The sequence below is a fragment of the Meleagris gallopavo genome, chromosome 29 (genome assembly GCF_000146605.3).
Source record: "Meleagris gallopavo isolate NT-WF06-2002-E0010 breed Aviagen turkey brand Nicholas breeding stock chromosome 29, Turkey_5.1, whole genome shotgun sequence".
NCBI classification, from domain to species: Eukaryota; Metazoa; Chordata; class Aves; order Galliformes; family Phasianidae; genus Meleagris; species Meleagris gallopavo.
In genome coordinates, this window is record NC_015039.2 from 1,940,347 (window position 1) to 1,958,563 (window position 18,217).

The 18,217-nt window shown below is 55.7% G+C and overlaps 2 protein-coding genes across 3 annotated transcripts; one reads left to right on the forward strand and one right to left on the reverse strand.

Annotated features, from left to right (window-relative positions):
• LOC100539535 (alpha-2-macroglobulin-like protein 1) lies at nt 1-10,604 on the forward strand. Of its 2 annotated transcripts, XM_010724503.3 has the most exons (37): nt 1-210; nt 632-821; nt 976-1,135; nt 1,243-1,295; nt 2,089-2,109; nt 2,196-2,349; nt 2,460-2,544; nt 2,620-2,743; nt 2,824-2,938; nt 3,135-3,244; nt 3,331-3,483; nt 3,601-3,828; nt 4,099-4,156; nt 4,232-4,377; nt 4,553-4,702; nt 4,852-5,037; nt 5,197-5,287; nt 5,803-5,971; nt 6,086-6,311; nt 6,380-6,506; nt 6,706-6,827; nt 7,007-7,058; nt 7,247-7,321; nt 7,407-7,583; nt 7,726-7,807; nt 7,924-8,080; nt 8,164-8,238; nt 8,410-8,566; nt 8,650-8,864; nt 8,950-9,165; nt 9,238-9,362; nt 9,447-9,537; nt 9,634-9,702; nt 9,798-9,900; nt 10,005-10,046; nt 10,153-10,204; nt 10,342-10,604. In XM_010724503.3, exons 1-36 carry the CDS (start codon nt 137-139, stop codon nt 10,182-10,184), a joined length of 4,410 nt encoding a protein of 1,469 aa, XP_010722805.1. In that variant the 5' UTR covers nt 1-136; the 3' UTR covers nt 10,185-10,204; nt 10,342-10,604. The 2 variants fall into 2 exon arrangements, with proteins under 2 accessions (XP_010722805.1, XP_010722804.1); XM_010724502.3 differs by having other exon boundaries at nt 10,153-10,604.
• Nucleotides 10,605-10,782: 178 nt separating this feature from the next.
• Nucleotides 10,783-17,641, reverse strand: FTSJ3 (FtsJ RNA 2'-O-methyltransferase 3). Its single transcript, XM_010724504.3, has 22 exons — nt 17,536-17,641; nt 17,308-17,415; nt 17,128-17,233; nt 16,919-16,965; nt 16,757-16,836; nt 16,442-16,541; nt 16,111-16,305; nt 15,908-16,023; nt 14,980-15,084; nt 14,716-14,816; nt 14,555-14,635; nt 14,319-14,465; nt 13,913-14,048; nt 13,596-13,801; nt 13,378-13,498; nt 13,191-13,284; nt 12,803-12,950; nt 12,646-12,722; nt 12,398-12,500; nt 11,880-12,063; nt 11,703-11,797; nt 10,783-11,472 (listed from the first exon to the last, which is right to left on the reverse strand). The coding sequence occupies exons 2-22, from the start codon at nt 17,372-17,374 to the stop codon at nt 11,340-11,342; spliced, it is 2,442 nt and encodes an 813-aa protein (XP_010722806.1). The 5' UTR covers nt 17,375-17,415; nt 17,536-17,641; the 3' UTR covers nt 10,783-11,339.
• Nucleotides 17,642-18,217: the final 576 nt, after the last annotated feature.

Genomic DNA, 18,217 nt, shown 5'->3' on the forward strand with positions numbered 1-18,217 from the left:
TGGCTGCTCATCCCAAACCTTATTGCTCGACTGGGAAAAGTGAAGCTGTCATTTCAGAGCTTGTAGCAGATCAGGCACAGCTCTACGGCCACTCAACAGCTACAGAAGACTTCACCCATCCCTGACATCCAACAGCATGAGGTCACCAGCAGCCCCGACCTGGCTGCTCCTTCTCATCCTCCACCTCACAACTGGAGCTTCTGAAGCACTGTAGGCCCTTTTCATGTCCATCTGTCTGTCTGTATCTGTTGGGAGGGCATTTAGTCTTGGTTCCTTGGCTGTTTATAGTGGGAATGCTTGGGGCAGTGTGTTGTCCCTGCCCATGAGCATCAAGGACATGACACCTGGAAGTTTTTGGGGCTGCTGGTTCTGGTTTATTGCTGGTGTCACCCCATGAGGACTGTCTCAGAATGTGCTCCTGGCTGCCACATGGAACATGGGGACATACTTAGGGACATGGTTTAGCAAGCAAAGCAGCTTCAGGTAGACAGTTGGATCAGATGATCCAAGAGATCTTTTCCAGCCTTAATGATCATGGATCCTATGAGTGGACATGGTGAGGAGGAGTTGAGATTTGATGATCTTAGAGTTTTTTTTCCAACCTTAATAATTCTACGATTCTCCTTTCCAGGCATTACGTGGTGACGTCCCCAGCTGTGTTCTACCACCCATACTCAGCAACACTGTGGGTCCATCTCAGCAATGTCCATCAGCCCACCCAGGTGACCATCCAGCTGCAGAGAGCAGATGAGGCTGGAAACATCACCCTGCTAGAGAGGAAAGTTGAGGAGCCTCAGCTGCTTTTGAACGTCACCTTCCCTGTGAGTGACACCCCAGGATGCCCTGTGCATCCCATTGCCTCCAGCTCCACTGAGAAATGGATGGGAGCTGGGCTGATTTCCTCAGCTTTTGGTAGGGGAAAACAGGCAAAATATCTGCGAGCCTTGACAGTCTTCTGGCATTTCTCCCCGCTAGGCTCCAGCCCCCTCCAAGGGGAAGGAGGAAATTGCTCATCTGTACGTCTCCATCCAAGGAGAGTCCCTGAATACCACCAGGAAGAGTGTGATGCTGAGACTCCTGGAGCCTGGGATCTTCGTACAGACAGACAAGGCTGTCTACAAGCCAGGACAGCAAGGTGAGGACTGGGATGGAATCCAGCCCCACTGCAGGGCTCAGAGTGAGTTCCCATCCATCTTCCTTTGGCGATGAACCCACCACTCACTCCTGAATTGTTCTTTCCAGTGAAATTTCGGATTGTCTCTTTGGATAAAGACTTCGTTGCCAGTGACAAGAAGGTGAGAGAAGGGTTGAGGACAGGGGGAGGTGACCTTGGCACTACTGTCCTTCTGTCTGTGGCAGAGGTGTGGGGATCAGCCAGTGGGAATCCTGTCCAGTCAACAGAGCTGCTGAATACCCTGAGCTAGGAATGTGTTGTGTCATCCATCAAGGCAAGAAGGGAGGAAGCAGAACTGCACATGTGACATGGCAATGTTCCCAATTTCATTGAGAGATGTAGGAACAGTGAGTAGGAAGCAGGGAAAGTGCTATTGATATCGACAGGATCACAGGACACCAGAATTACAGGTTAGTTCAGTCAGGTGCTCCTGAGCAATCAATCGTGTCAATGGAAGGGCAAAAGGTTCTCAGATGAAATGTCAAAGGCAAAGGCAGTGGGAGATGCCACCTCCTCATGCTGTGCTGGCAGTGCTCAGCCCATCTCAAGCCATCCACAGGCTCACAATCAACCCCGAAACACAATATAAGGATGGAATTTCACAGCCAAAAATAGAAGCATAGAACCATAAACGTTGAAAAAGACCTCTAAGATCTCCAAGTCTAAGCCAACCTGTCTCCACCATGCCTACCAACCACGTCCCTCAGTGCCATGTTTCTTGAACACCTCCAGGGACAGTGATTCCATCACTTCCTTGGCAGTCCCAATCCCTGACCTCTCTTTTGGAGAAGGAATTTTTCCTATTATTGAACCTAAATAGCTCTCAGTGTGCTTTTCCCGTGGCTTCAGAGATGTCCCCACCCTCCTGAGACCCATTGAATTTTCCCTCTAACCATCTCCTCTTTGCCTTCCAGCTGCCCCTCGTCTTCCTGAAGGTCAGTGTGGGAGAGCTCCAGGGTGGGCTCGGGATGGGGGCACAGCTGGGCGAGGAGAAACCTAAACTTTTTGTCACCACGCAAAGGATCCCAGAGGAAACCGCATCGCACAGTGGAGAGATGTGAGCCCACGGCAGGGCATCGTGGACCTGTCCCTCCCGTTGGCTGCGGAGCCGGCGTTGGGCACATACACCATTCATGTGGAGGGGAAGACTCACTCCTTCAGCGTGGAGGAATATGGTGTGTGGGGATGGGAGGTCCACGGAGCCACGTCTTGGCATGTCCCCATGGCCACCTTCTGTCCTTGTGCTGGGAGTCACAACCCCGCTCTCGCCTCTCTTCTCCACCAGTGCTGCCCAAATTTGAGGTCACCATTGATTTTCCCTCCAGCGTGTGGGTGAAGGATGAGAAGTTCCAGCTGCAGATCTGTGGACGGTGAGCCCAAGTCGTGGTAATGTGGAGGGGATGGATGGAGGACCCTTCACACCCTCACCACCCTCTGTCCCATAGATACACCTATGGGAAGCCTGTCCAGGGGAAGGTCCACGCTACCTTGTGCCAGCCCTGGAGTTTCAGAAGGTACTCAGATGTTCTTGAGGAAAGCAAGGATATCTGCACGGAGGTTGACGGGCAGGTGAGCAAAGCTGAGAGCACGGGTGAGACTGGGAGAGCCCATTGCAGTGCTGATGAGTGTGGTTGACTCCCTCCTTCCAGACTGAGAAGAACGGCTGCTTTTCAACAGAGGTCTCGATGTCTTCCTTCAACATGAGCAACTACAGGCTGCGGAAGGAATTCCAAGTGAAGGCATCACTGGTGGAGGAGGGGACAGGTAGGGGTGCTGGTGGGAGTGTTTTTGCATTCATCCCTGTTTGTACCCAAATCACACAGCATGGAGGTATCAGTCTCTCTAGGGAAGCCCAGAGCAATGCTGTGACTTAGAGGTACAGGTGTGTAGGAATCAGGCTCAGGCTATTCTGTGCCCTGTGTCCCCAAGACACACTTGTCTCCCTGCTCCTTCTCCACAGGGGTGGAGATGAACAACACCAAGACCTGCAAAATTTTGGAGAACATCCTCACAGTCACCTTTGAAAACACTGATGACTTCTACAAGCGTGGGTTGCCCTACACTGGGACGGTAATGGGGGTTTTTGGCAGCCCCATTCCCCGCCCCTGTCCTGTGGCTCCAGCCGAATGCATGCCTCTCACCTTTCCTTCCTGCAGATGCGGCTGAAGAGGGCAGACAGCTCTGCCCTGGGTGGGCAGCAGCTTGTGCTCCTTGTTAACAGTAAAAGACACAGCTTCCTGACGGATGAATCTGGGACAGCATCCTTCGAGCTGGACACCTCTGGTTGGACTGAAACAGTCAGACTGGTTGTAAGTAACTTGCGTCACCCTTTGGGGCTTCTCAGTGGCTTTCCCCATTTTTACGAGGCTAGGAGCCTTCTCCAAGCCTAGCCAACAGCCTATATCAGTTCCACCCTCATCCCTCAGGGTGAAGTCAACGTGTCGGCTGACAGCCAGAATGGTGCCTCATTGTCCACCATCAACAGAGCTTATTTGAACCTCAGACCCTTCTTTTCGAAGAGCCAGAGCTTTCTGCACATCCACCGGCTGAAGGGCAAGCTGTCCTGCAGCCAGCTCGAGCAGCTCCAGGTGGATTATATCCTCAACAAGGAGGCCCTGGGGAGCAAGCTGCAGAGCCTGGATGTTGTCTTCCTGGTGAGCCTTCACCTGGGGAGGAAGGGCAGCAGGTGTAAGGGCACGGATTCCTTATCTGCACACAAGTGCATGGCTGTGTCCCTGAGGGCCAGGCTATGGTTGGTCTCCCTTGGCTAGACTAATGGACCAATGTATGTCTACTTGTAAATAGGAGTCTTTGTTGGGGCTGAAGACTGGCAACCTCCAAACCACCCCAACACTCTAGCCCTTAGATCCAACCTCCAACAGGGTATGGCTCTGACTTGGCCATTCCCACCTCCTCTTTTGCAGGTCCTGGCCAAGGGGACCATCACCAACATCCTCAGGAAGGAGCTGCCTTTGAGTGCAGGTGGGTCCTGCAGATGGATGGGCTGTGTAGGGTTTTGAGGCCTGTGCCTGGACCTGATTTCCCTCTTTGTCCCAGGATTGAGAGGATCTTTCTCCCTGGAGCTGCACACCAGCCCTGAGTTGGCTCCCACAGCCACGGTGCTGTGCTATGCAGTGCTCCCCAACGGCGAGATGCTGGCTGGCAGCACCAAGCTCAACATGCTCAACTGCCTCCCCAACAAGGCGAGTTGTGAAATCACCCCCATTGCCTCACCCTCCCCCAGATGTGTCACAGCATCACAGCCTCTCCAACCCACACCCCGATCTCCCAAACCTTCAGTTTGATTTTATCCATGCCATGCTGCTCCGGAAGACCTCCGCATCCACGGATCCTTATCCTTCTCCTGTCCGTCCCCAGGTGAAAATGGCCTTTTCCAAGGAGCAGGCGCTGCCTGGCTCAACGGTGAAGATGGAGCTGGAGGCAGCCTCAGGCTCCCTATGTGCCATCCGTGCCGTGGATCGTAGTGTGCTGCTCTTGAAGCCCGAGGCTGAGCTCACCGTGGCGGAGGTAGGCAGTCCCAAGGTGACTTTTTCCCCTTTAACAGCACCACGGACCGAGCAGGATGGAAGAGAAGGTGACATGGAGTAGATCATTCAGCTCCTCGTAGGGTGTGATGGTGGCATGGTTCTGTGCCTAATACATATCTTTATTCCCAGATCTACAAAGTGCTCCCCAGTTTCGATTATCCTGGAAGAATTCGAGACCCATCACCCTGTACCTGGTACCATCACCACTTCCACACAATTATCATGGGCGAGCCCGAAGACATGCGCCGTTCAAGGAGATATATTTTACCACCTTATTGGGACGATATCCAGATGAACCCCTCCCAGTTATTTCAGGTAAAACCTTGCGCCTTATCACCAAGAGCCAACCATGGTTTGTGCAGGGTGCCTGGAAAGCTCAGCAATGCCCCACGACCATTCACTGTTCAGGTGGGAATAATCATCCCACTGCTTTTGGAGATGGACAATCTTTTTTTTTTTCTTTTTTTCCCACAGAATGCAGCACTGAAGCTTCTCACCAATGCTAAGACAAGGGATGATTGTAAAGAGTATTACAAGCCTCTGTACTTTGCACGGGGTGTGCCAGGTGAGCATCCTGCCAGCATGCCCAGAAGACATTCAAAGCCAGGCTGGATGGGGCCCTGGGCAGCCTGATCTGGTGGGGGACAACCAGCCCATGGCATGGTTTGGGGCTGGTGAGCCTTTGAGGTCCTTTCCAACTCAACCATGTCATGATTCTGTGGTTCTATAATCTTTAAGATCCCTTCCAATCCAACCATGTCATGATTCCGTGGTTCTGTGATGTTTAAGGTCCCTTCCAGCCCAACCACACTGTCATTTCACAGTTCTGCAATCTTTAAGGTCCCTTCCAACCTAAGCCATTCTATGATTCTATGATCTTCAAAAAGCACTTCACAGGAGGGGCTGGGCTTATGTCTCCACTCTTGGTGGGATGGGGAATGCTGTCTGACAGGGCTCCAAGCTGGCTCAGTTCTTGGTTGAGGGGATTTTAGCTGCTTTTGTCTGCCTTCTGCAGATGTCCAGCCCTGGGCTAGGTGGCAGAAACCGATGGAAACCTCATTTCTGCTCTACTATTTCTAGGTAGAGCCAAGTCCAATGGCATAGAAGATATGTATATGCCCATGGTGGAAAGCAGGGTTGGAATACCCGCGGTACCTAGTCTACCATATGCTCCCAGCAAAGAGGAAGAGCCACCAGCTCCCCGAGTTCATTTCCCAGAGACATGGTTGTGGGATCTGGTGCCTGTGGGGTGAGTGGGAATGGGGAGAGCCCCCAGGATGGCTTCTCCTCCTCGATGGAGAGAATCAGCCCAGATACCACCGGTGAGTGACACTTGGCGGCCTCTGGATGCTCTGTCATGCAGGGAGAAGGGCTCTGCAGAGATGGTGATGACGGTGCCCGATGCCATCACGGAATGGAAAGCTGAGATGTTCTGCACGGCACCCGTGGGCTTGGGGCTGGCCCCTGCCACCACCCTCACAGTCTTCAAGCCCTTCTTCGTGGACCTGGCTCTGCCCTATGCTGTGATCCGTGGTGAAGCCTTCTCTCTGGTTGCCACCGTCTTCAATTACCTGCGGCAGTGCCTACGGGTGAGTGAGGTGGGCAGGGGGTGGGGGGCTGTGCCCTGGTACGTGGCTGATGTTGTTGGGGTCTGCAGGTCCAGGTGACACTGGCGGACTCAGCGGAGCTGGAGGTGTCAGCAGTTGCAGGTGCAGTGTACAGCAGCTGTGTCTGTGCGGATGAAGCCAAGACGTTCCGGTGGGATGTGAAGGCCACCAACCTGGGTATGGGCGCATGGACCCCCTCCCTGCCACTTGGAGAACACCTGGCACAGCGGGGTGGACAGAGAGGGTGTCAGCAAACATGCCATCTGCAAAGCTCTTCTCTGCTCCATTTATCCTTTCCCCGTCACCTCCCATCCCATGGGGCTGCAGTATAGGCTGGGGGGCTCTGTGGTGACTGGATGTCCCATTGGCATTGCAGGGGAGGTGAACATCACCATCAGCACCGAGGCCATAAGCTCTGAGGAGCTCTGTGGCAATGAGAAGCCTGTGGTGCCAGCCCAGGGACGTGTGGACACTGTGATAAAGCCATTACTGGTGCAGGTCAGACAGGTTACGAGGGATGAAAGAGGGATGGGAGCTGAGCAGACCTGGGGGTGCAATGGGAAGATCTCATCACATCGTCTTAGGAGTGGGATAGCACCAAGTGTCACTGCAGGGATGGCTCTGGGGGACATGGGGACATGGAGGTCATAGAATTGACCATGTGTTGCTTCCTATAGCCCGGTGGTATCCTGGTGGAGAAGGCACACAGCTCCCTGCTCTGCAAGGAAGGTAGGAGCATCTGGTACCACTGTGGGGACATGGGGCTGCTGGCATGAGGGTCACCAAGCTGGAGGAGCCACGGACATGGTCTGTTGGCTCATGGAGTCCATAGAGGGATGGAGCATCAAGGGGTGGACAAGGGTGCTGTGGGGCTATGTCCACTGCCACCCCACTACCATCACCCTCCATCCTCACAGCCTCTGAAGAAGTGTCCCTGGAGCTTCCTGCCAACATCTTGGAGGGCTCCCAGCGAGCTCACGTCAGTGTGATGGGTAAGGGATGGAAACGAGGTGCAGAAGTCTCAGCTGGAGGTGAGATGCCCCAAAATTGATGGGATGGGGTATGGGGTGCACGCAGGTGACATCATGGGCAACGCGCTGCAGAACGTGGACCGCCTCCTGGCCATGCCCTACGGCTGCGGGGAGCAGAACATGGTGCGCTTCGCCCCCAACATCTACATCCAGCAGTACCTGGAGAAGAGCGGGCAGATGAACGCCGACATCCGTGCCAAGGCGCAGGGCTTCCTGCAGAGCGGTCAGCATCCTCCTCCTGACCTTCCTGCAACCAGCAGGCATCCCTGCCTCCCTCCCCATTTCATACCTGCAGACAGGGGTGGGCATCCTCTAGGGTCCCCCCAAAGACAGATGTGTCAATAGCCATCCCCATCTCCACGCAGGTTACCAACGAGAGCTGCTCTACAAACACAGCGACGGCTCCTACAGTGCTTTTGGGGAGACAGATGAGAGCGGCAACACCTGGTGAGGGTCCACATGGCATGGGGCAGCGCGATGCCATCCCCGTCACCTCCTCTTGCCACCAAATGCATCCTATCCCCATTTGTCTCCCATGCTGCCCTCCCTCTGACGCCTTGCAGGTTGACAGCATTTGTCCTCAAGTCCTTTGGGCAAGCGAGAGCCTTTGTGGCCATCGAGGAGCGGCACATCACGGACGCGCAGCACTGGCTGCAGAAGCAGCAGCAGGAGTCAGGATGCTTCCGCAGCGTGGGCAAGCTCTTCAATAACGCCCTGCAGGTGGGGATGGGGTGGGATGGGGTGACATGGGGACACGTGGCCGGAGGTGGCACGGACAAAGCTGTCTCTCTGTCTTTTTGCAGGGTGGTGTATCGGATGAGCTCTCGCTGTCTGCTTATGTCACAGCTGCGCTGCTGGAACTGGGGATGTCCCCAATGGTGAGGATAATCCCGTGGGGTTGGGGACAGGTGCTGGGACACGGGACCAACAAAGCACTAAGGTCTGGATGCACCAGGCCATGCTGCTGTAACTGGGCAGAAATCCTCCTTTGGGTGATGTCTACATCCCTGGGGTGTTCCTGACTGCTCAATGTCCCCTTTTCACTGCAGGACCCAACAGTGAGCTCAGCCCTGAAATGCTTGGAGGCGTCAAGCACTGACAACCTCTACACAGAGGCACTGCTGGCATATGTTTGTGGGCTGGCAGGGCGTGAGGAGCAGCAGCAAGCCCGGCTGCAGAGCTTGCTGCAGCGTGGCACCAGCACAGGTATCACTCAGCCACTCCATCCCACCTGAGACTCCCACCCTGAGATAGGAAATGGGGACTTCCCTGCCATCCTTTCTTCCCAGACGGGCTGCTCTTCTGGAAGAGGAAGGAGAAAGCTTTATCCACTGAGTCCTCCTGGGCTGAGGCTGCACCAGCAGAGGTGGAGATGACGGCCTATGTCCTCCTGGCATACCTGACCCAGCCCCAAGTGTCCCGTGCTGACCTGGCCAAAGCCTCCCAGATCGTCCGCTGGCTCAGCAAGCAGCAAAACCCCTACGGAGGCTTTGCCTCCACCCAGGTACCACCACAGGTTCTCCCAGCACAGGGCTGGATGCCACCAGCTGCAAATTGGGGATGACCCCAACTCGGTGCTTCTTGCCTAGGACACTGTGGTGGCCCTGCAAGCTTTGGCCAAGTATGCCACCCTGACATACAGTGACAACGGGGACTTAGCAGTGACGGTGACAGCCCCAACGGGCTCCAAACAGGACTTCGTGCTGGAAGCCAGCAACCGGCTGGTGCTGCAGCGGGCAGTCCTGCATGATCTGCCAGGGCTGTACGGGGTGAAAACCCACGGGCAGGGCTGTGCTCTGGTGCAGGTGGGTACAGCACGGGGTCCCTATGCACACATGTCACCTTGCAGGTGGCCTTAACCCCCCGTTTCACTCCAGGTGACGCTGCGCTACAACATGCCACCGCCTCCCAGCGCAGGGACGTTTGAGCTCAGTGTAGAGACAGAGCCCAAAACATGCACAAGTGATGCCAGCACCCACTTCCGCCTCCTCCTCCGGGCACGGTATGGTTTGGGGTCACCCCAAGGGTTTGGTGGGGGCCAGACAGCCCCCAGCCCCAATGTGAGGCTCTGCCTTTCCTTTTCCAGGTACACTGGAAACCGTGCTGCCACCAACATGGTTGTCATCGAGGCCAAGTTGCCATCAGGCTACATCCCAGACAAGAGCTCAGTGGTAAAGGTGAGAGGTCCCTGCTGACCCTCTGCACGCTGGGACCCAGCATGGGGACAGAGGGACACCCGTGTGGTGCTGAGTCCTGCTCTCCCTATTCCCCAGCTGAAGAGGCAGAATCTGGTGAAGAAGGTGGAGGTGCAGAGCGACCAGGTGACCATTTACCTGGATCAGGTGAGATGGGCGACAATAGCAGCAGTGCTGCAAGCACAGGGATGTCACTGGGGTGGTGGGACGTGGCTGTGTCTCACCCTCGGCTTATCCCCCAGCTGACAAAGGAGGAGGAGACCTTCAGCTTTGCAGCCACGCAGGACTTCCCAGTGAGGAACCTCCAGCCTGCTACCGTGACGCTGTATGACTATTATGAGACGGGTGAGCTGCCCCCGGAGCCCCAAACCAGACACTGTTCACACTGACGAGCTTTGGCTCGTTGATGGGAGCAGCTCATTGAGCCCATTTCCCTGCTCCTGCTGCAGGTGACCGCACAGATGCTGCCTACAGTGCTCCCTGCAGCTCAGGTAGGGGCTGAGGGGCCGTCCCTTCATCAGGACCCCCAGGGACAGCAGTTGGGGGAGGGGGCAGAGGGGCTCTCCTCTCACAACACACCTCTATTTTGTTTTGAAGAGGCTGACAGACAGGCAAAGGAGAATTTCTAGAGGAGTTCCACGTCTAGCAGGTGATCCCATCTGTCCACCTTGACTCTGTCAGCCAAGAACCAGGACAGCCCAAGACCTCTGCTCCCCCCGACCCTACAGGGGGCAGCTCCACCAGCAGCACTACACAGCTCAGCAGCCTCTCCCTCCCCCCATGCAGCTCCTGCCCTACCACCATCCAATGGAGCCACAGCTGAGGCACACTGGGGACAGGGACAACTCACTGCTTTGCACCCTCTGCCCCGATTTTATTGGGACAGCATGGTGCACCTAACCATGGGGGCAGGGCCCCTGGCCCCCTCCTTCCACTAACAGTGCAAGTGCCTGAGGATAATGCCACAACATATGATTAAAGGAGAAGAGAGGCCACAGTCCCTCCAGCCACTGCCCTGGGTCTAAATAAAGAGTATTTTCTTAAATTTACCTTTTCTCTCTTTCTTCTCCTAAATATGTTGTGTTCCCCCCTTGGAGAGGGTGATGGGGCTGGCTGGGGGCTGCCCTTTTGGGGTGCTGGCTGTAGGGTGAATCAGTGCAGGTTCAGCTGCAGGGCCAGAGATAAATTGAGACGTGCTGAGGTGAGGAAAAGGAGGGTAGCAGCTCCTCAACTTGCCAAGATGCAGGACGCAGCCCGCACCATCCTCAGAAGAGAGTTTATTTCTGTCATAAATGAAGAGTTCTGTGAAGGCCAAACACTGCTCAGCACCCACAGTCCCACGCAGCTCTGGGACTTTAGTCATGGCCATTTTGTCACCAGCGTGGGGACAGCAAAGGTTGAAAGGATGCCCAGGCCATCTCTGCAGTGCAACAGTCCGAGCAGCATCCCAACAGAACCAGCAAGTGACAAACCTGGAGGTGCAGCCTCACAGGCCAGCACAGGCACGAGGTCAGCCCTACAGGGCTGAGGTCAAATCAACTCTCCGTGCCCCACAGCAGGACAGGAGGTGATGTCACATGAAGGCACTGACTAGCAGGAGCGTGGGGCTCAGTCGCAGCCCTTTTCCCACACTGGGCAAGCAGCGGGTCGAGTTGAGAGATGGAGTTGGGAGGGCAGGAGCCAGCTCTGCCCAGTGCCCCAAACAGGTCCCTCGCCGGAGCTGCTCCCACATCACTTGCGGCGTTTCTTCTGCTCCTTGCGTTTCTGAGCCCTCATATCCTTCTTCAGGCGGCTGTCGACGACCTTGAACTGCCCCTTGACTCCGGGGGGCGGCGCACCCGGGGTCCTACACCCTTCTTAGCCACCAGGTAGGTGACGTGCCGCTTCTCCTTGCCCAGCCCAGCCTTCTTGTAGATGCTGCAGGAGGAAGGGAAAGATGGGACTGAGATCCTCAGAGAGGGACTGCTCCAGGAGGCGGCTTTGGCACACATCTACAGACCAGTATCAGGTCTCATCCCCTGCTGTGCCCCAAGATGGGGCTCTCCCACCTCTCAGCCCACCCCATACTCAACCCAGTTGGTTATACATGCCCTGCAGGATGGGATTTTGTGACCACGAAGGATCTGGGTCCCAGCTTCACCACTCACCGCCGCAGCTGGGCCACCTTCTCCCGCTCCGAGATATCCACCGTGCTCACCACGGCCTCCGCTTTCTTCTTCATCTGCTCCATTTTCTTCAGCATCTGTGGGGACAGCAAAGGGTCAGAGACAATGGGGAGCAGAGCTGGGGATCAAGCACCCAGCCAGGAGCACAGCCCCACTCACCCGCCGCTTCTTCCGAGCTTTGGCCTCTGCCACCTTCTTGATGGGGCGGGCGTTGATTTGGCGCCAGCGCTGCCGATATTCCTCCACTGTCTGTTTGTCCAGGGGGATCTGCTTGCGCCGGTGCTGCTTCTCCTCCTCTGTGAACCACTCTGGCAGCTCTCCTTCCTCCTCATTGAAGGAATACCTGCAAGAAAGGGGAAACCAGGTGAACTGTGGGGTCCCAGCTGGGTCCCTTGAAACACCTGCCAGGCCATAATCATAATCATACAGTGGTTTGGGTTGGGAGGAACCCTTAAGATCACCTAGTTCCAACCCCCTATTATAGGCAGGGACACCTGCCTCAAGACTGGGTTGCTCACAGCCCCATCCAGCCTTGAATGCTTACAGGGATGGGGTATCCACAACCTCACTGGGCAACCTGTTCCAGTGTCCCACCAGCCTCACAGTAAAGCATTTCTTCCTCCTCTCAGGAGGAGAATGAATTCTGTTTCCCCTGCAGCAGCCACAGCTGCACATACCTGTTGAAAGAATCATCAATTAAATCCCGTTTGGCCTTTTTGGAGGTGGCAATGATGGATCCAAGCGCGAGGCCCTCTGCATCCAGGACACGTGCTTTCTTCACTGCAGCACACAGAGAGATTAAAGCTTGGCAAACAGCCCCAAATCCAGAGAGCAACAAGCAGCCATCCCACCCCAGTGAAGGGTCTGACCCTCCTGTCACCAAAAAGAGACCCACATGACATCACCTGGAATACACAGCACTCACCTGGGTCCTCAATGGGCACCACCTCGAAGCCACATGGCTCAACCACACCCCGCTTTCTGCCCACTGGTGCTGGTGGCCTGCAAGGAGGAAAAGAGAGCAGTCAGTGTCCTCACCTCCCTGCTCTCCATGACAGCAAAATATTCAGTCTGCACCTCACCCCTCCTCATCGCTGCTGCTGTCATCATCACTGCTCTGCTCAGCCTCTGCTTCGGCAGCGTCAGCTCCTGTGTCTGCTGCAGCCTGGGGCTCAGCTGCAGCATCCTCCTGGGGAACCTCCTTCTTCTGTCCCTTCTTCTTTGTTTTGCCTGGCAAAAAGGAACCAGTGGGTGAGAGGCATGCCCCACTGCAAGCCTATCCCATAGAGATGCAGCTTGTTAATGCTGCACTAGTGCTAATTCATTAACTGTGCAACGATATAGACAGGAAAGCAACTTCTGAACATCTCTGCCCTGCTCAGAGGCTCACACTGCAGTTTGATCCAGTGCTCCAGAAAGGGGTATGGGGCTGTCCTTCTGTGTCCCCACAGCAATGCAGTCCCCACTTACCTGCCTGGGACTCACGCTGTCTTTCAGCCAACATCTGTGATTGCCCCAGCTCCAGGTCCTCATCTGCATCATCCTCAATGCCAGCAAAAGCATCCTAGGGACAGGGAGCAGTGGGTCAGAGGACACAGGGGGAACTGTTGGGACTGAGGCTGCCCTAGCATTTCATTTCTGACACACTGGAACTCACCTTCCCAAACCACAGGCTGGTCTGCCGCTCCTGCAGCACTGATTTCTCCTCCAGAGGCACCAGCAGGGGATTCTCCTCTTCTTCCTCCTCTTCCTCCTCCTCTTCCACCTTAGGCTTCACCCTGTGACAACAGCAGGACCAGTGCCAAATGCCAGTCTCTACATTTGCTCTTAAGGGAGCTCCTGCCCCAGGACAACCCAGCCCAGCCCAGCTCTCACCTCTTCACACCCTGCTCTCGGCTCTCCCGCTCCAGCCAGCGCTGACGGGCCTCTATCTCAACCAGCTCCTCTGGGTCCAGGTCGCTGGCCAGGGACACATCATCCTCATCATCTGCATCTGAGACACAGATGTCATCATCCCCAGGTCTCATCTCCAGCAGGGTATCTGCTGATGCCATGTCTCCCCGGGCCACCTCATTCAGCAGCTGCAATACAAGGGAGAGGAGAGTCAAGAGTTTAAGCCTGCCGGCCGCATCTGTGCCCACATCTGTCCCACCACTGTGGCTCTGGGAGCCTGGGCTGCCCCAGCCACACACCTGGGTCCTCTGGATAGTCTTGAGGGAGAACATGCTGGTATCGCCATCATCAGCGATGGAGACGCCAGGGAGGTCCATTTTCAGCTCCACACGCTCACGTTGCTTTCGCTGTTCCTTCAAGATTTTCTTCTTTTTCCTGGAAAAAAAAGGCAAGGAAATGAGGCCGCACTCCCAACAGCTCACCCATTGCCACACTCGGGCCTTATCTCTCTGAGGATGGAGGGCACAGCAGGAGTCACACCACTGCGAGGGGGTCCCAATTTTGGGGCAAAGAGAGCCCACATCAGCTTGGAGAAGCAGAGGATCCCAAGAACCCCAGCCCCAATCCCCTATGAAAGACAGACAGACCCCTCGTGCGACTTTAGCACAACGATCCCCCATTTTTCCTTGGCTGAACTGCTTTTACCTTTTCAGCTCTGCCAGCTCCTTAGCCTTCATCTCCGCTAATGCCAGCTCTACCTCCTCTTCCTCTTTCACCATCTCATCAGCTGCAGCTTTTGGTGATGCCGTCACCCCCTCCTCCCGGCCTTCCTCCTCTTCGCCAGAGCTCAGGCTGCCAAAAGGAAGGAGGTCACAGAACCTTTCCTGGTGGCAGCCCCTTCCTACCACACTGGTGCCATGGGGCAGCTCTGTTGCTCTTACTTGATATCCAGCTCCTTCGCCTGCTCTTTCAGCTTTTTGGTCAAGAACCGCCTCAGTTTTGTCCTCCAGTTCAGCAAGGCTCTATGCAAGGAAAAACCAGTTAGAATCACTCCTCCAGGCCCAGTGTGATGCATTGTCCCTTTCCCAGTTCCCCCCAGTACCTGAGCTCCTTACGCCCCAGCACACGGATGTCCTTGCAGCACTGACGCAGCTCCTCTGTGGTGGAACTATGATTCTCCAGCTCTCCATCCCCCAGCATGATCTGGATGAAAAGTGAGGAGACTGTGACTTTTAAGTCCCACCTTTTGTCCTGCCTCCCTTCCACAGGAATAGGACCAGGACCATTGCAGGACACCCTTCTCACGGCTCTGTGCTCGTGCAGATCTGTTTCTGGGGCCACTGAAGTCTCTCTCACAGGCACTCACCTCGTTGGCCTTGGAGAGGAAGTCCACGGGGTTGGGAGCCTTGAGGAAGTCCATCAGGGTGAAGCGGTGGTAGAGAGTGGTGTCACCATCTGCATAGCCTTCTGCCTACAGGAGGAAGGCATTGTTTAAGCTATAGCAAGGTAGAAGACAGCTTCTGTCATCTCCCAGATGTTAACAATTCAATCTAACTCACGTGTTGTTGCAGCAGCCTACATAAACATGCCTACGCAACCCAGGAATAACAACAGCCCCTACCTGCCTGCTGATTATGGGGCCAGCTCTAGGATGCCACCTGCAGCCTCACCTGACATAGAGGTGATAACAGTAAGGGTTTGTGAAGCTCCATGGCCAGCTGAGGCTGCTTAGCAGTTTTCAGTATTCTGTGTGCTAAAAACGCCTCACAGACTCACAAACCTAGTGGCCAGCTGTTGCGAGAGAGAGTTTTACTGATCCATTCTCAGCCTCACAACTTGTTTGTCACTTCTCCAGCATTGCACTACCTTCTAAATGCATAAACCTCCCTAACACTGGCTATTCCAGCACCTTATACCTCAGACCTTTCATTTTTCTGGGTATCTTTTCTTACTGCACTCTCTTTGGCCCCAAATCCTAGCTCCTTTTACTTGTTTGGCCACAATGCCCAGTGAAACAAACTGGTTGCCTGCCCAGCACCCTGCTACCACCCTCCTGCAGCTTTTCACCTGCCAGCAAGCCCACTGTAACCATCCACCTCTACTTTCAACAGACTTAGCTGCTAAAACCAAGCTTCCTCGTCCATCTGTCCCATAAACATGAGATTGTTTGCCAGGATGAGCAAAGCAAGGAAAAAGGAATAGAGCCAGAGGCTCTCTCATGCTTGGTTCTTAGCATAGGACAGCTCCCTGATGAGTAACACTCAGCCCATCCCAGCAGACCACTCTCCTCATACCTTTGGCTTCTTCTTGCTGACAAGCTCACTAACAGACTTAGCGTGAACCTCCACCTCCTTGAAGGCATATTTCGGGTCAAAGAACTTGCTGTCAATTTTGTCTGGAGCCTGATAACCTGGAGCGATAGAAATCAAAGGCCAATAGGTTTCCCCAAGCTTCAATTCAGCGCTCTAAGCGACAAGAAGTCCCTATGGCCACTCACCCTGGCACACCACGAAGATCTCAGCAGACTCATTGCGTGAGGCTTGTGGCTTGGTAGCCTGAACCTTGTGAAAGAACTGCTGGAAGATCCAGAGAAGAGGCTGGTAGTCCCGGGAACGAAAAACTTTGGTGATAAACCATCCGCCTTTGCAGAGGAACTCACAGGCCAGTTTCAGAGCCATGAGGGTCAGGTTGGCTGCAGTGGTGGAAAAGAGCAGTCAGCAGAGTTGCTGCTGTCCCCACCAGCCTGCTCCATGTCTCACAGTGCACGCTGATGTGCCAGCTTCTCCAAAATTGCACCAAGCCACGTGTCAGCTCTGGGTGACTCCCACCTTGGGAATAGGCATCGTGCACCCAGCTGGACCCCACGTTGGGCGCTCCGTCGTTCAGCACCACGTCCACCTTCCACGTCTGCAGCTCCTTGCGCAGAGCCTGAGGGACAGAACTCGTGTTAGTTCTGCTGACCTCTCTTGTTCTGCATGAGCCAGCAAGCAATTGCCCCGCTCCATGTCCATACCTCCCTACCCAGTGATCTGATCAGTCCTGGTGCTGGTTTCACCCCCCAGTGAGTCCCACTCATGCAGAGTGACATCCCCATCCCTTACAGAGCTGCAGTGACACAAAGGGCAGGGGACACCACTCCTCACCTGGCGGCATTTCTCAGTGGTGATGTCCTCCTGCAGAGTCACTACGTTGGGAATGGGCTTGATAGGAACCAGATCCACTCCTGATGTAAAGGAGTGAACAACACACATTGACAAAATGCTCCAGCCCGTCACAGGTGTCTCCCACCCCACCACCTCACTCACCAATGACCAAGCTGGAGACTGGCATGAATTTGGAAGCCACCTGCAGCCTGAAAGGAACAGAGAGGATCAAAGGCACTGTGAGATCTGAGAAGAGCCCTCAATCCCAACCGGTGCTGCCATGGCCTCTGACACAGAGCAGCCACGACAGAAAGCAATGGGGCTGCCTTGCAACGAGGTCCCAGGGCAGCACGTGTCCCAAAGGCACTCACCACCCGCCGGGGGCCGCACACAGGTCCAGCAGTGCTCGTGCCTTCTGCAGGAACTGGAACTTCCTATTGAGCTGCAGCAGCTTGAAGGCGGAGCGGGAGCGGAATCCTGCGGGAGGGAGGCGGGGGGCTCAGGGGCTGCCGAAGCGCTGCCCAGCCGGGCCCGCAGGAAGCCGTGCTCACCCGTCTCCTTGGCCAGGTGGTAGAACTTGTCCCGCCGGCTCTTCCCCACTTTGCTTTTCCTGCCCATGGCGGCGGAGCTGGGGCCTGCTCTCCCTTACTGGCAGCGACCTAAAGAAGCAAAGGAGTGAACGCAGCCCAGGATCCCTCCCGGCATCACGGGACAACCCCGCTACCCGCGTTGCCCCCAGCGCCCCGCAGCCCCCCGCCCCTTTCCACCTCCCCACTGACCACACAACAAACCCGATCCCCGCTCCAGCAGCTCCTCGTGCGCACAGCGCCGTCCCGTCGTGCCCCGCGCCGCCCGCTCCACTTCCGCTTCCGCTCAGCTCTCACCTCCATCTCAGGAAGGGAGCCCCGCATTGCTTTACAACGGCTGTGGGGTTAACACAGTCCCGGGAGCGGGGCAGAATGGCTGAGTGCGTCCCTCGGGAGCTGCCTGGGTTCTGCTTTCGTCCGTTCCGCACTTCATGAAATGAAGAAACAAGCACTGACCTTACCAATGTGGCGGAGGCGGACGAACTACTGTTGCACACGTGCACTTCGGCAGAGCTGCTCTGTACTACGCATGCGCATCTTGAGTTTTCGCGTTGAGGGAACGGATTACGCATGCGCAATCCGGTAGCCTTCACAGTACGCATGCGCTCTTTCCCCACTCATGTACAGGAAGTGACGCCACCGCGTCCTGCGCGCGGGAGGCGGGGAGCGGAAGTGGATTGGGGGCCATCTTTGGTGCCGGCAGCAGCGGCGCCGGGGTTCGATGCCGGCGGAGAAGATGGCGGTGGACGGCCCCGAGCAGGTACGGCTGGGCCGGGCGGTGCTCGCGGGCTGCGGGTGCACGGCTCCGGTGCGTCTGAGTCCGACCGCGAAGCTCTGAGGAGATCGGGCCCGATCGCGGCCTGCTGGGTGCCGT

Coding starts and splice junctions, on each gene's coding strand:
- LOC100539535 (XM_010724502.3), top strand. CDS start 137: ATGAGGTCACCAGCAGCCCCGACCTGGCTGCTCCTTCTCATCCTCCAC. Junction 3,484..3,600: donor CTGAAACAGTCAGACTGGTT/GTAAGTAACTTG, acceptor CTCATCCCTCAG/GGTGAAGTCAACGTGTCGGC. Junction 6,507..6,705: donor TGTGAAGGCCACCAACCTGG/GTATGGGCGCAT, acceptor TTGGCATTGCAG/GGGAGGTGAACATCACCATC.
- FTSJ3 (XM_010724504.3), bottom strand. CDS start 17,374: ATGGGCAGGAAAAGCAAAGTGGGGAAGAGCCGGCGGGACAAGTTCTAC. Junction 16,966..17,127: donor TGTGCGGCCCCCGGCGGGTG/GTGAGTGCCTTT, acceptor TGTTCCTTTCAG/GCTGCAGGTGGCTTCCAAAT. Junction 13,285..13,377: donor CCAGCCTGTGGTTTGGGAAG/GTGAGTTCCAGT, acceptor CCCTGTCCCTAG/GATGCTTTTGCTGGCATTGA.